This window comes from Cherax quadricarinatus, chromosome 50 (genome assembly GCF_038502225.1).
Source record: "Cherax quadricarinatus isolate ZL_2023a chromosome 50, ASM3850222v1, whole genome shotgun sequence".
Classification (NCBI taxonomy): Eukaryota; Metazoa; Arthropoda; class Malacostraca; order Decapoda; family Parastacidae; genus Cherax; species Cherax quadricarinatus.
The window spans coordinates 22,861,217-22,874,103 of record NC_091341.1 but is presented as its reverse complement, the minus strand read 5'-3'; the positions used below and the strand labels follow the sequence as shown (position 1 = coordinate 22,874,103).

General features: G+C 39.1%; 1 protein-coding gene and 1 long non-coding RNA gene across 15 annotated transcripts in view; one reads left to right on the top strand and one right to left on the bottom strand.

Annotated features, from left to right (window-relative positions):
- LOC138854147 (uncharacterized) overlaps positions 1-12,887 on the bottom strand; it is a 133,122-nt gene that overhangs the window by 42,576 nt on the left and 77,659 nt on the right. The gene's annotated exons all lie outside the window — the stretch shown is intronic.
- The window catches only part of trio (trio Rho guanine nucleotide exchange factor), an 810,995-nt gene that overhangs the window by 750,785 nt on the left and 47,323 nt on the right, over positions 1-12,887 (top strand). For 11 of the 14 annotated variants that reach the window (XM_070095516.1, XM_070095520.1, XM_070095522.1 and 8 more), the window contains 5 exons: positions 8-58; positions 353-584; positions 7,487-7,643; positions 10,205-10,432; positions 10,648-10,839. In XM_070095516.1, the coding sequence (XP_069951617.1) occupies positions 8-58; positions 353-584; positions 7,487-7,643; positions 10,205-10,432; positions 10,648-10,839 (860 nt within the window). The remainder of the gene's footprint in view (positions 1-7; positions 59-352; positions 585-7,486; positions 7,644-10,204; positions 10,433-10,647; positions 10,840-12,887) is intronic. The other 3 variants (XM_070095519.1, XM_070095527.1, XM_070095525.1) reach the window with 1 other exon arrangement.

Genomic DNA, 12,887 nt, shown 5'->3' with positions numbered 1-12,887 from the left:
TCTTAAGATGAACATGAAAATAGAGGAACACTGCAGCAGGCCTACTGGCCCATACAAGGCAGGTCCTTCTTAAAACCTACCATTCCCACCCATGTATTTGTCCAACCTTTTCCCACAGCTACCCAAGTGCACCTAATATTGTAGTGTGCAAACAAATTTACAGATATACGTACTGCAATAAAAATTGAAAATAAAGAAGTTAAAAGTATAATTTAGCCAGTGCATTTTACCTATAATTTTAAAAGTGTTATAGGGTTTACTGCATTAAAATTTCTGCATAAAAAATGAAATATGGGAAAGTAATTTTGTTATTCACTTGGCCCAACTTTAATCATGGTATATTTATTTACAGGTGATTGTGATATGACAAGGGAACAGCGAGAACTTCACAAACGACAATTTGTTATTGCTGAATTAGTAGAAACTGAACGTCTTTATGTCCGAGACCTCGCAGATGTTGTTGAAGGTTATATCACAGAGATGCGGAATCCAGATTCAGAGGTGAAAATGCCTGAAGACCTAAAAGATGGGAAAGACAAAATGGTATTTGGAAATTTGGAAGCTATATATGAGTGGCACAGAGAGTAAGTTTCATAATAATCTTGTTCCAATTACCAATTATCAGACACAAGGCAAAGTTTATTACTAAATAAATGTGTCCAGAATAATACCCCCATTTTATGATGTACCTTTGATGAGTTCCAAGAGATTTTCTACTCTTTAGAACCCAGACCAGCTATCATCACTGCCATTGTTAAGTTGAAGGGTTGTGATCACTCAGAGACCAACTGAATCCTTGGGCTGATTTTACTCACTAAAGCATACCAACCCTGTAGGTCTACTACATATAGTGCCTGACTACCATATGCTTTTGTGAATGTACTGCATTTCATTTGTTAAAAGTTTTTAATTAAATAAAATAATCTGTGGTACAATGCTTTTTTGCACAATATACTGCATCAGATTGAATATTCTGTTACAATATTTCACTAAAATCTATTACTGCATGGTAAGAACAGCAATATAAATACAGTGGAACCTCAAACTTCGAACGTATTGCTTATCGAACTCTTTGAAAATCGACCACTTTTTTAGAACCAACTTTGTCTCTATTATCGAACTAGCCCCTATTTTCGAACTGCCGGGTACCGGACCTGTCTGCCTTCTTCAAAGATTAAGGAGATTTGTGCCAAGTGGAATGATGTCCAAATGTTTGTGGAGAAGTACCACCCTGAGCAAGCTGAAACAAGCCATCGTTGCAACAAGTTCAGTGACAAAACCATGTCCCATTTTAGGGAAATCTTAGAGGTGCCAGAAACAGAGGACTGTCTACAGTTATTTTGTGAGACAGGGGTCCAGTGACTCAAGGTGGTCCTAGTGGCATTAAAAGACATTAGGGAAGTAACCCAGGGCTTTGATACCTAAAGTCCTTATGGAGGGGGATTCCCCTTCCAAACACTAACCCCAACTCCCTCTCTCCTCCTCCCTCTCTTCCAGATGCCATCACCAATCTTCAATAAAGGTAAGTAAAAATGTTATTTTATATGTTTATTTAAATTTATTAATACATAATTGTACACTATATTTGTTGTGTGTATGTAAAACTATAATTAATCTCCATAAAATGTATTTTTTTTTTGTGAATATTTTTGAGTTTCTGGGACAGATTAATTGTATTTCCATTATTTCTTATGGGAAATATTGCTTCGCTTTTCAAACTTTTCGAATTTAGAACTAACTCCTGGAACAGATTAAGTTCGAAATTTGAGGTTCCACTGCAGTTTAAAAAAGTGTGCATCACAGGTACTATTAAGTGATAATTTCTGGAGTTTGAGGATCCAACAGGGTTGTGCAAGTGGGATAGATGCAAATTTATGGAGACAAGTGGTTTTTAATGGACATTCTGTTGAAGTGTGATGAAGATTTTATTACAATAATGGTATACAATATTCATAAGATGATGAGGAATTAGATGCATGCAACACCTGGGCATTTTTACCAGAAAACATTTCACCAACCACTGGCTTTTTTAATTCAAGACAAATGTGATATTTGAAGACAATAGAAAATGAGGTAATCAGTCTCTTAGCCTTGCAGATCTATATGCAGAAGACAGTGAAAGATGAGGTAATCACTCCCTCAGTTTGAAAGTACTGAACACCAGCTTCTAATGTCTGGTGTATAGTTCTGCAAGGCTGAGAGACTAATCACTTCATTTTCTACTTTGTATGTTATTTTTGTACTGAAATGGAAAAATCCACGGGTTGGCAACATGCCTTCCTATAAAGATACCTATGTCATTGAAGTAATATGTATGAAGGGATTCAGGGAAATCAGTTAACTGGACTAATCCTGGATATTGGAAGGTCAGTGTCTGCACTCTGAAGGAGAAGGACTGTTGCAGTCAGATGGTCTTCTGAATTGTAGTGTCAGTGCGGTTCTGGCAAGACACTGATTGAATGAATGATGGTGAATGCATTTCCTTTTTTGAGTCACCCTACCTTGGGAGGCAATGGCCAGCAAGGTTAAAAAAAAAAAAAAAAGTACATTAGAGAATAGCTGTACACATATAGCTAAGGCATTCCTGTACAGGCACCTGTACAGGGAAGGAGGGACAGAGGTATGTAAACATTGCTACATCAGTCATCCTGATTTATCAGAAAATTCATATTTAACCCTTTTCACTCTCATATGTAGATTAAGTCATTGGCACCAGTGTCACTCACATAGATTGATGTTTTAACCCCTTCAGGGTCCAAGGCCAAAATCTGAAGTGGTGCTCCAGTGTCCAAGAAATTTTGAAAAAAACAAAAAAAAAATTTTTTTCTTACAGAATTAAAGAGCATATTTTTGTGAAGGTAATAAGACAAAAAAAAAAATTCTGATCAGTATTTACCGAGATACAGTGCCAAGAAGTTTGTCCAAAATGATGTGGTGGCGGCAACATCGACAAATTCCACATACGCGCATTACTTTATTTAGCGTTTTTTTTAGTTTTTTCTTTTCTTTTCCAATTTTTTCTTTACCTACTAACATTTGGGGCCTGAGAGACCAATACTGTATATAATGTATATATATAAACTCACTGTATTGAACACAATAACCGCACTAAAGTTATTATCATATTGTTGTTTACCACTGTTGTTTCTTACAATAAACATGCACAAATCTTGTATAATACTAATGTTCTATCATATATTTACATATTTACAATCACTGGACATGGTTTTAGAACTGCTGGAGCTTGTGGAACTCCTTGAAACAAGGCACCATGCACAGAGGTATCTTACATTCCTCACACATAAACCGAGTGTCTTTGCATCTTTGTTGCCGTCGTTTTGTTTGTGCACAGACGATGCATCTCTTCTGAGCAAATTTCTCCTGAGTTGAAGGAAGCTGTATTATGAAATGATCACCTTCCCTCCTCAAACGCTTGGGTATATCCTGAGTAATTCGAGGACCTTGTTGTATAGCAGGTGTTCTTACCTGGTACTTCATTACGAGTTGTTTGACAACAGACAAACAAAATTCACCATACGGTGGTCTGTTGCCAGTCTTCATTTGGTACATATTATATGCATTGAGCATTGAAATGTCCATGAGATGGAAGAAAAGTTTCATGTACCACTTGTAACTCTTACGAACACAATCAACAAAACCAATCTGCATGTCACATTTGTCAACCAAGCGTATGTTTTGTGTATAATCAATCACTGTCACTGGTTTTCGAATACGTTCATTAGTCACTCGATCAACTTTGCCACTGTCTTGCATTTCATTACGGTGAATGGTTGTCAACAATGTGACATCTCGTTTGTCATGCCACCGTAATGGCATGATGTCATTGGCAGTAAACACCTGCACATCATCACCACGAGCACCTGCGTTGAGCCTGGGCATATGTTTACGATTAGAATGCACTGTGCCACACACATCTGTTTTATTCACTCGCATGAAATCACTGAGTAATGGGCTTGTGTACCAGTTATCGGTATATAATGTATGCCCCTTACCAAGATAAGGTGCCATCATGTTTCTCACTACGTCACCTGAGATACCCAATAACATCTTGGTATCTTTCAATGTTTTACTTCCCGTGTATACAACAATATCCAACACCAGGCCACTGTCACAGTCACAGAGTACAAACAGTTTTATACCAAAGCGTTTCCTCTTGCTCGGTATATACTGCTTGAATGACAGTCTACCTTTGAACAAAATCAAAGACTCGTCAATTACAAGATTCTTGAATGGATAAAAGTATATGCTGAACTTTTGTTTGAGATACATGAAAACATTTCTAATCTTGTATAACCTGTCACTTCTGTCAGGCCTGGTTTTGTCAGGATGATTTCACTGAAGACCGGGGTAGAAATTAGCCGATCTGTGGACCAGTATGCTTTTATATTATGCTTATAGACATGAGGCATAAGCATTATTGTTGCAAAAAGCAAATACATTTCTGCAACAGTCGTCTCTTTCCACCTGTGTAGTCTTGACTGTGGTGATATGATCGTATTTGCCATGGTGTACTCAAAATACTTATTACTTTCCCTGACAATAGTTTCCATCAATGGCTGGTCAAAGATTAATTCAAAGAATTCCAGTTCATTGGCCATGGTTCCAAGGGGACAAGTAGGTAGAATTCCACTTTGAGAGTCATCAAAGTGATGGGGCTTGGGAACAAAATTGGGATTTTGCTGCCAATCCCAGATATGGTTTGCTGGTGGATACTGGACATCATAGGCTGGTTGTGTGGGTGGTTGTGGTTGTGGTGGGCTGGTGGCTGACTCTCCACTTTGTCCTTGAACTGACGAGTCAGCAGTGTGGGTCCCAGCCTGGGCTGGCGAGTCACGCATGGCGGTGCCACTACCATCACCACTACCACCATCTACTGATGCCTGTGGTCTATCCATGCCAAGTGTAGCCACATCCTCACTATCACTATCTAAACCTGGTGTAGGGCCACGGGATGTACTCCGTCCCCTGGGCACAGCATAGGGTACACTACCCGAACGCATGCGGCGGCGAACATACCGGCACTTCACTGGTGAATATCACTACTCGAATGATCGTCAAGCGCAATAAAATCACAATCCACGTCACTATCATCATCATTACTGAAGTCAGAGGCCTGGCCACGCAAAAATATTAGTTTTCTCTTGCGTTGAGGCACAACCGACCGCGAGTCACGAGTGCCCACACCAGAGGTAGAAGGTTGAGGATCGTCAGGGCTTTCTGCACTATTATCGATATCCTGGTCATTTACAGGCTCTGGTGGCCTGGTGGTTAACGCTCTCGCTTCACACGGCGAGGGCCTGGGTTCGATTCCCAGCCAGAGTAGAAACATTGGACGTGTTTCTTTCAACCTGTTGTCTATGTTCCCCATCAGTAAAATGGGTACCTGGGTGTTAGTCGACTGGTGTGGGTCGCATCCTGGGACACTGACCTAAGGAGGCCTGGTCACAGACCGGGCCGCGGGGGCGTTGACCCCCGGAACTCTCTCCAGGTAAACTCCAGGTAATTCCTTTCGGTCACTAACTGATCAAAGCCATAGAATTCGTCTTCATTTCCACTTCCATCAGTGTCAGAACTATCAGATAGGAAGAGGAGAGTCCCAATTTTCCGGGGAGTGAGAGCTGACTTGCGACGAGGCATGGTGAACAAGGGTAACTGAGCCGGCGTTCCCACAATGCTATGCGGGCGCCTAGATTTTTTGTTTAGGGCGCACACCCACCACGCTGACCCGTTCTCTCACATGTAGGCCTATGAGCGCTTTCGTGCTAAATTTGACGGCGCTAGAATTTTGGCGTAGATCTACGGTTTGGACACAACGTGAAGCCGTAGATCTACGGGACGGACCCTGAAAGGGTTAAGCACAGCTCCCTCAAATATGCTACAAGTGGTTAACTTTGTCCTAGACATGAGAGAACAAGTTTTTGGTGTGTCCCACCCATTGCATGATGGTTTAAAATAGCAACTTGAAATGTGTTCTAGGTTGGCTTTTGTTTTACTGGCTGTTTCTTGGTATCAGTTAACAGAATGGAAGACATATTACTCGAGCAGTGATGATTTTGCTTGGTTTTTGTTTGTTGGGTTTATCAGGGCCACTGACAGCTCATACCATATAGAGCCCAACTTCCTGATGTATGGGGAAGATTTGTTGCCCAAAGTTGGATGATGAAAGAATAAGGAACAAGAGTTCCTTTGTAAATAGAAACAGTAACTAGAAATTCCCAGTTAGATCAGGTGGACGCCCCAACAGAGCAGGACACCCACACTCTCACCTCAGTTCAGTAACCGGCTTCCCAAAAACCATTGAAGAATTATCCGCAGAATGGAAAAAAATGGAGCTGGCTAAAAGTAAGCCAATGATAGATGCCCCTCCTGTAATGTGCCTGGCAGGCAAAGTAGACGAGGACAAGAGTCCCAGAGAGAGTGGGGAAAATTTATCACTGATACTTAGGTGAGAACGAGACGTCCACACCCGACGAAGGTTGGTGCATAAGCCCATTTTGCTTGGTTTCAGACCAGAAGTAGCTTGAAATAGAGCTCCAAGTGGCAGAAATATTAGATTTTATTGGACAACCTAAATCATGACTAATCATTCTTGGTTATATTTTATTATCTGAGAAATAGAGTAAAACTTCCGTTTTTATGTGGATTCAAAATGGGGGGCAAGTGTTATGTAGGGGAGACCTGAGGATGTGATTAATTAATGGAGGAAATGTTGTTGTATTGGCTGGAATGCCTACAGTGTTTATTGTGAACCTTGTTTTTAAATTGGAATATTTTTAATTTTGTGTAAAATTGGCCATATTACTAACTTGTGTACGTTATAGGGTAGGTCTGATAGTTAAATCGGCAGCTAAGAATTGTGTCAAACTGAGCAATGAAATTGGCTAAAAAAAAAAAAAAAAAAAAAAAAAAAGACAAACTGGGCTAAATTACCAATGCTTAAATTGCTCCCAGATTGCCGAATTTGCAACTGTGTCAGTTTTCCATCAATTTTGCATTTTTGGTGTCGTTTTCAGAAAAAGATTTTCTACAATTTCAGATAAAATTAATGTATTTTTTAAATCAAGGAACTGTCAGCACTTATAATTTTGGCAGTTGTTGTGACAGTGAGTGATAACCATACTGAAGCATAATGTATATACAGTAGTGACATTATCTCTTTTTTTTTTTTTTTTTCCATTTAAATCCCAATTTTTCATTGGGAGGAAGCAGATATATAAATGCCTCACCACTAAGAAAACAGCTACTATACTCTGGCCTGGATGTGCACTTTGATAATTAGTGATTCCAATAATTCAAGTATGGGGAAACTTATTGTTAAGCACTGCAGTGTTGATTATAATTGGAGGATGCATTACACCTGTTCTGTAGCAGGAATATACAATGTGTTATTGTTGATTTTTTTGTATTATCTTTTTTTTTTTTGTCAAATGATCTGTTAATTATAATGTATACAATTCATTTGCAGCTTCTTCATGAAGAATATAGAACGATGCTTAGATCATCCTGAAGAAATTGGAGGAGTTTTCCAGCGAAGTGAGAAGCGGCTTCAGATATATATCAAATACTGTCAAAATAAGCCTACCTCCGAGTACATTGTATCAGAGTACTCTAATTATTTTGAGGTATGTGATGCTGACATGTTATTCTCATCCAGTAGGGAAACTTAACTAGTATGCGAGATATAGGCATGTAAAGCAAACTGTTGTGAAGCGAGTCATTTCATTACCTATTTTTTTTTTATTAACACATCGGCCGTTTCCCACCAAGGCAGGGTGGCTCGAAAAAGAAAAACTTTCATCATTCACTCCATCACTGTCTTGCCAGAGGCATGCCTATACTACAATTATAAAACTGCAACATTAACACCCCTGCTTCAGAGTGCAGATACTGTACTTCCCATCTCTAGGACTCAAGTCTGGCCTGCTAGTTTCCCTGAATCCTTTCATAAATGTTACCTTCCTTATACTCCAACAGCATGCCAAGTCCTAAAAACCATTTGTCTCCATTCGCTCCTGTCTAACATGCTCATGCACTCTTGCTGGAAGTCCAAGTCCCTCACACACAAAACCTCCTTTACCCCCTCCCTCCAACTTTTCCTAGGCCAACCGCTACCCTGCCTTCCCTCCACTACAGATTTGTATACTCTTGAAGTCATTCTATTTCATTCCATCCTTTCTACATGTTCAAATTTCATTACTTGTTTCATTACATTTTCCAAAATTGGTGTTCTAAGGATCTGGCAAGTTCCATTGCCAAAATTATCTACATTTCTATATTATTTGATGGCACTAATACTGTATACAACTTTATGCAGTGGGTAACAAATGCATCTATACTTGACTTTCCTGGACCAAGTTGTGTCCCACTAGCCATTTTCATGCGAGGACCTTTCCTGTCCCAGGTCTAAGTTTCTGCAGCCTTTTCTCCTGAGGAATCTAAGTATCAGTCACCTCCTTTAGGAGAATGTAGTAACCAAATACACTGTACTAGATCACCTCTGATCTTAATAATTTCAGATCCAAATGGGACTTCCATGGGTCTCACTTTATGAAATGGTTCATTTGAAGTACTGGTAAACTTCACATGGGACCCAGTTGATGATGGCAAAAATTACCACTTTTCAGTCATCCCGTGAATTTGTGTACTGTAACTATCAATCTCCTACCCCAACTGGGACTATGGTAAAGTGCAGCAGTTTATAGTTGAGAGGATATGTGACACAATCTTGTCAGTATCTGACTTTGTTATGGTTGACAGGGGCAGTGATTTATCTCACGAAACTGGTCTATATGACTTGTGTACAGTGCAGTGTTTTCATGTTCCTTTTCTTTATTGTCCAATTATTTATTTTTTACATCCCTTGACAATGGATCATACAGTACCTCTGATCTCTTTCTGTAGGTTCTTGGCTCGCTTTACCAAACTGTGTGTACTAGATGTGCATAAGGAACTATTGAGCATCAGTCGAATCTTGGCCAACTCCTGGCCATCGGTATTATCAGCTGGGGTTGGGCTTATGACTATGCTATAAGTGTTGGTGGTTATGGCCAAGTACCACAACATGTTTGCCACACTTCAGTACATTGCAACCATTGTAAATCTTGTTGCAGTGATACATTCAGATTTCCAGAGTACCCTTCAGATATTGGACTAGTTTGGTCCTTTCCCTGATCTTTGTTATCAGGCTGTGGCTATATCAGACAGCTTCTTGAGAATACCAGCAGCCTCCCTGACCAGGCCATCATCTAGGAGTTTTACTCTCAGACCAGGCTTCGTGAGCAAAGATTCCTTTTAACTTTTACTACAGTTAATGTATGCTAAACTATAATATTTTTAAGGGGTTCCCGAGTAATGTCTGCATTTCAAACAATGATCACGTGAATGTAGAGGGAAAGTTGGTCTTGTTGGGTACTTTGGATCACTTGCCTCCTACTGCATAGAGATTTTAATACAGTCCTTGTCACCTTGTAGTAGGAAGCACAGTATTATGCTCTCCTTGGTAATGGAGAGAGTTTTAATTAAATTTAATCTTAGAAAAGTCTAAAGTTCTGTACTCCACAGCATGATCATGGTACCTTTATGGTTTCTCATCCTCATGGCAGACAAAACACTAGCTACAGCTTTGTATCATTCTTTATAAAAAATATAATCAACTGAAGCTCTAAACCCAAAACGATCATCTAGCACTGCAGGCAGGGCTGTAAGCAAGGAGGAATGTGCAAAGGTGATGAGGGAGTGAAAGGCAGGGGTTAGTGGGGTTAAGAAAGGGTGATTATTCTTCAAAGACTATACAAAAAAAAAAACATGAAGTTGCCGAGGAAGCCTTCATAATGACTTTGACAACAGTGAAATTTGGTATGACTCCTACAAGTTTTGGGCTTCTCCATGAATGCGATATTATATAACCCAACCCATTGTTGAAATACCAGTGAAACATTCCAACAGAAAATATAATTTAATTAGTACTACAATGTACTGTATTTGCAGAATACAAATTATGTTGTTTATTTTGTTAGTTTTGCTTATTGAAGATACTTCACGGTACCAATTTTAACAGTTATCATTTTTATAAATAAAAGATAGACCACAGTTATAAATAATTTCCATTATAAAAATACATATTCATGTGTGTGTGTGTAGTTATTAATCAGCTCATAGCCAAATAATATTTATCCCTCTTCAGGAACTGAGACAAAAATTAGGTCACAAACTTCAGTTACCAGATTTGCTAATCAAGCCAGTGCAGAGACTGATGAAATACCAGCTGCTCTTGAGAGATATTCACAAACACACAGAAAGAGCTGGATTACAACAAGAAGCGGAAAGCATCAAGAGAGCACTCAACATCATGATTGTTGTCCCAAAAGCTGCTAACGACATGATGAATGTTGGACGGTTACAAGGATTTGATGTAAGTAATATGACTATAGGAGTTAAACATTCATAAAAAAGCACACATTTATTTAATATGTCACAATGTTAAAAATTTTAAAATTATGAAACTGACTGAGTTACAGTATACTTGTGAGATTAAAAATACTACTGTAAACTTTAAAAATTACTTAAAGTGAAATTTTAATTGCATTTGTTTATTTACAATAATTTTTTGTAACTTTCTGTCTTCAGGGCAAGATCATGGCTCAAGGCAAACTACTCCTGTATGGTCCATTGATGTGTTGTGAAGGACTGTCTGCTCACAATTTCAGAGGGAAGGATTTGATGGTGTTTTTGTTTGAGCAATCCATAATCTTTTCCGAGAGTGGTCGGAAGAAGAACCAATTTTCTAATCCAGTTTATGCGTACAAGAGTCATTTACAGGTTAGTTATAATAATTTTTTTATCATTTAATAATGCTTAGCTAATAGTAAAGCAGAAAACAGCAAGAACTTATATTTTATATATAAAAGTTCAATGAAATATAGTCAGTACTGACACTGTTTTTTAGAGGCACTTTGAGGGAAATTAATAAACCATGAAGCCCACCTTGGGTAAATATACATACAGTAAACCCCCTCATACTGTGACCCTAAATAACCCACCTTTGGCTTAACACCATTGGAAAATTGCAGCATTCCCTTGATAATACACCCTGTAACTCTAAAAAGAAATTAAGTATGTGAAATTTGGCTAGTAGATCTGGGCCACAAGTGGTTAACACACTGGCCTGGGAGTTTTAGGACATCACAGCCATGGGGTTGAGCCTCACCCATTCTGTGATTTGTTTGCAGTCATGTTATTACGATTTCACGAGTCATGGAATAGTACGTATATAAAGGTCATATAAGTTTTTGAAGTGCAAACAGAAGATTGGGACCCACTGAACAGACTGTAAAAATACACTGTCATGTAGTCAAATTTGCAGTTTAGTGTCAATGTTGCTCTGCCACCGGTTTTCAGCCAAAAACCAACGTCTCTTATGAGAATTGGCTGCTCTGGGCTCCTCTGAGTCCCTATTCTCCAAGACATTTTTTAATTGGCAAAATCTCCTAGGATAAAGAGCTTGGCCCTGGCCCTGTTTGCTGCCTCAACAATTATTGCCATTATATTTATTATACATGTAGGTAGTAGGTTGGTAGACAGCAGCCGCCCAGGGAGATACTACCGTCCTGCCAAGCGAGTAAAACGAAAGCCTGTAATTGTTTTACATGATGCTAGGATTGCTGGTGTCTTTTGTCTGTCTCATAAATATGCAAGATTACAGGTACGTCTTGCTACTTCTACTTACACTTAGGTCACACTACACATACGTGTACAAGCATATATATATATACTCACTCCTCTGGGTTTTCTTCTATTTTCTTTCTAGTTCTTGTTCTTGTTTATTTCCTCTTATCTCCATGGGGAAGTGGAACAGAATTCTTCCTCTGTAAACCATGCGTGTCGTAAGAGGCGACTAAAATGCCGGGAGCAAGGGGCTAGTAACCCCTTCTCCTGTATATATTACTAAATTTAAAAGGAGAAACTTTAGTTTTTTCTTTTGGGCCAACCCACCTCAGTGGGATATGGCTGGTATGTTGAAAGAAGATTTATTATACAGTATTTATGATTTTATCATCATCATGGCCAGCATGATGATGCATGTCCCTTCAAGAGAAGTGCTTTTATGCTAGTAAAGGGTTCTTGATCCTTCTCTTTCCTTGCACCAAATCTAATTGCCTCTTATTTCCCCTGGCACTGTATGACCCCTGTGAGCTTAGTACTCTTCATGAATGTAATAATTATGTAATGATAATTGTACATAGTACAGGTAGTAGGTTGGTAGACAGCAACCACCCAGGGAGGTACTACCATCCTGCCAAGTGAGTGTAAAACGAAAGCCTGTAATTGTTTTCCATGATGGTAGGATTGCTGGTATCTTTTTTCTCATAAACATGCAAGATTTCAGGTACATCTTGCTACTTCTACTTACACTTAGGTCACACTACACATACATGTACAAGCATATATATACACACACCCCTCTTTTCTTTCTAGTTCTTGTTCTTGTTTATTTCCTCTTATTTCCATGGGGAAGTGGAACAGAATTCTTCCTCCGTAAGCCATGTGTGTTGTAAGAGGCGACTAAAATGCTGGGGGCAAGGGGCTAGTAACCCCTTCTCTTGTATAAGTTACTAAATTTAAAAAGATAAACTTTCGTTTTTCTTTTTGGGCCACCCTGCTTCGGTGGGATACGGCTGGTTTGTTGAAAGAAGAAGAAGAATTGTACATAGTAGGTTCGTAGACAACAACCACCAAGGGAGGTACTACCGTCCTGCCAAGCGAGTGTTAAATGGAAGCCTGTAATTGTTTTACATGATGCGAGGATTGGTGGTGTGTTTTTTCTGTCTCAAACATCCAAGGTTTCAGATATGTCTTGCTACTTCTAC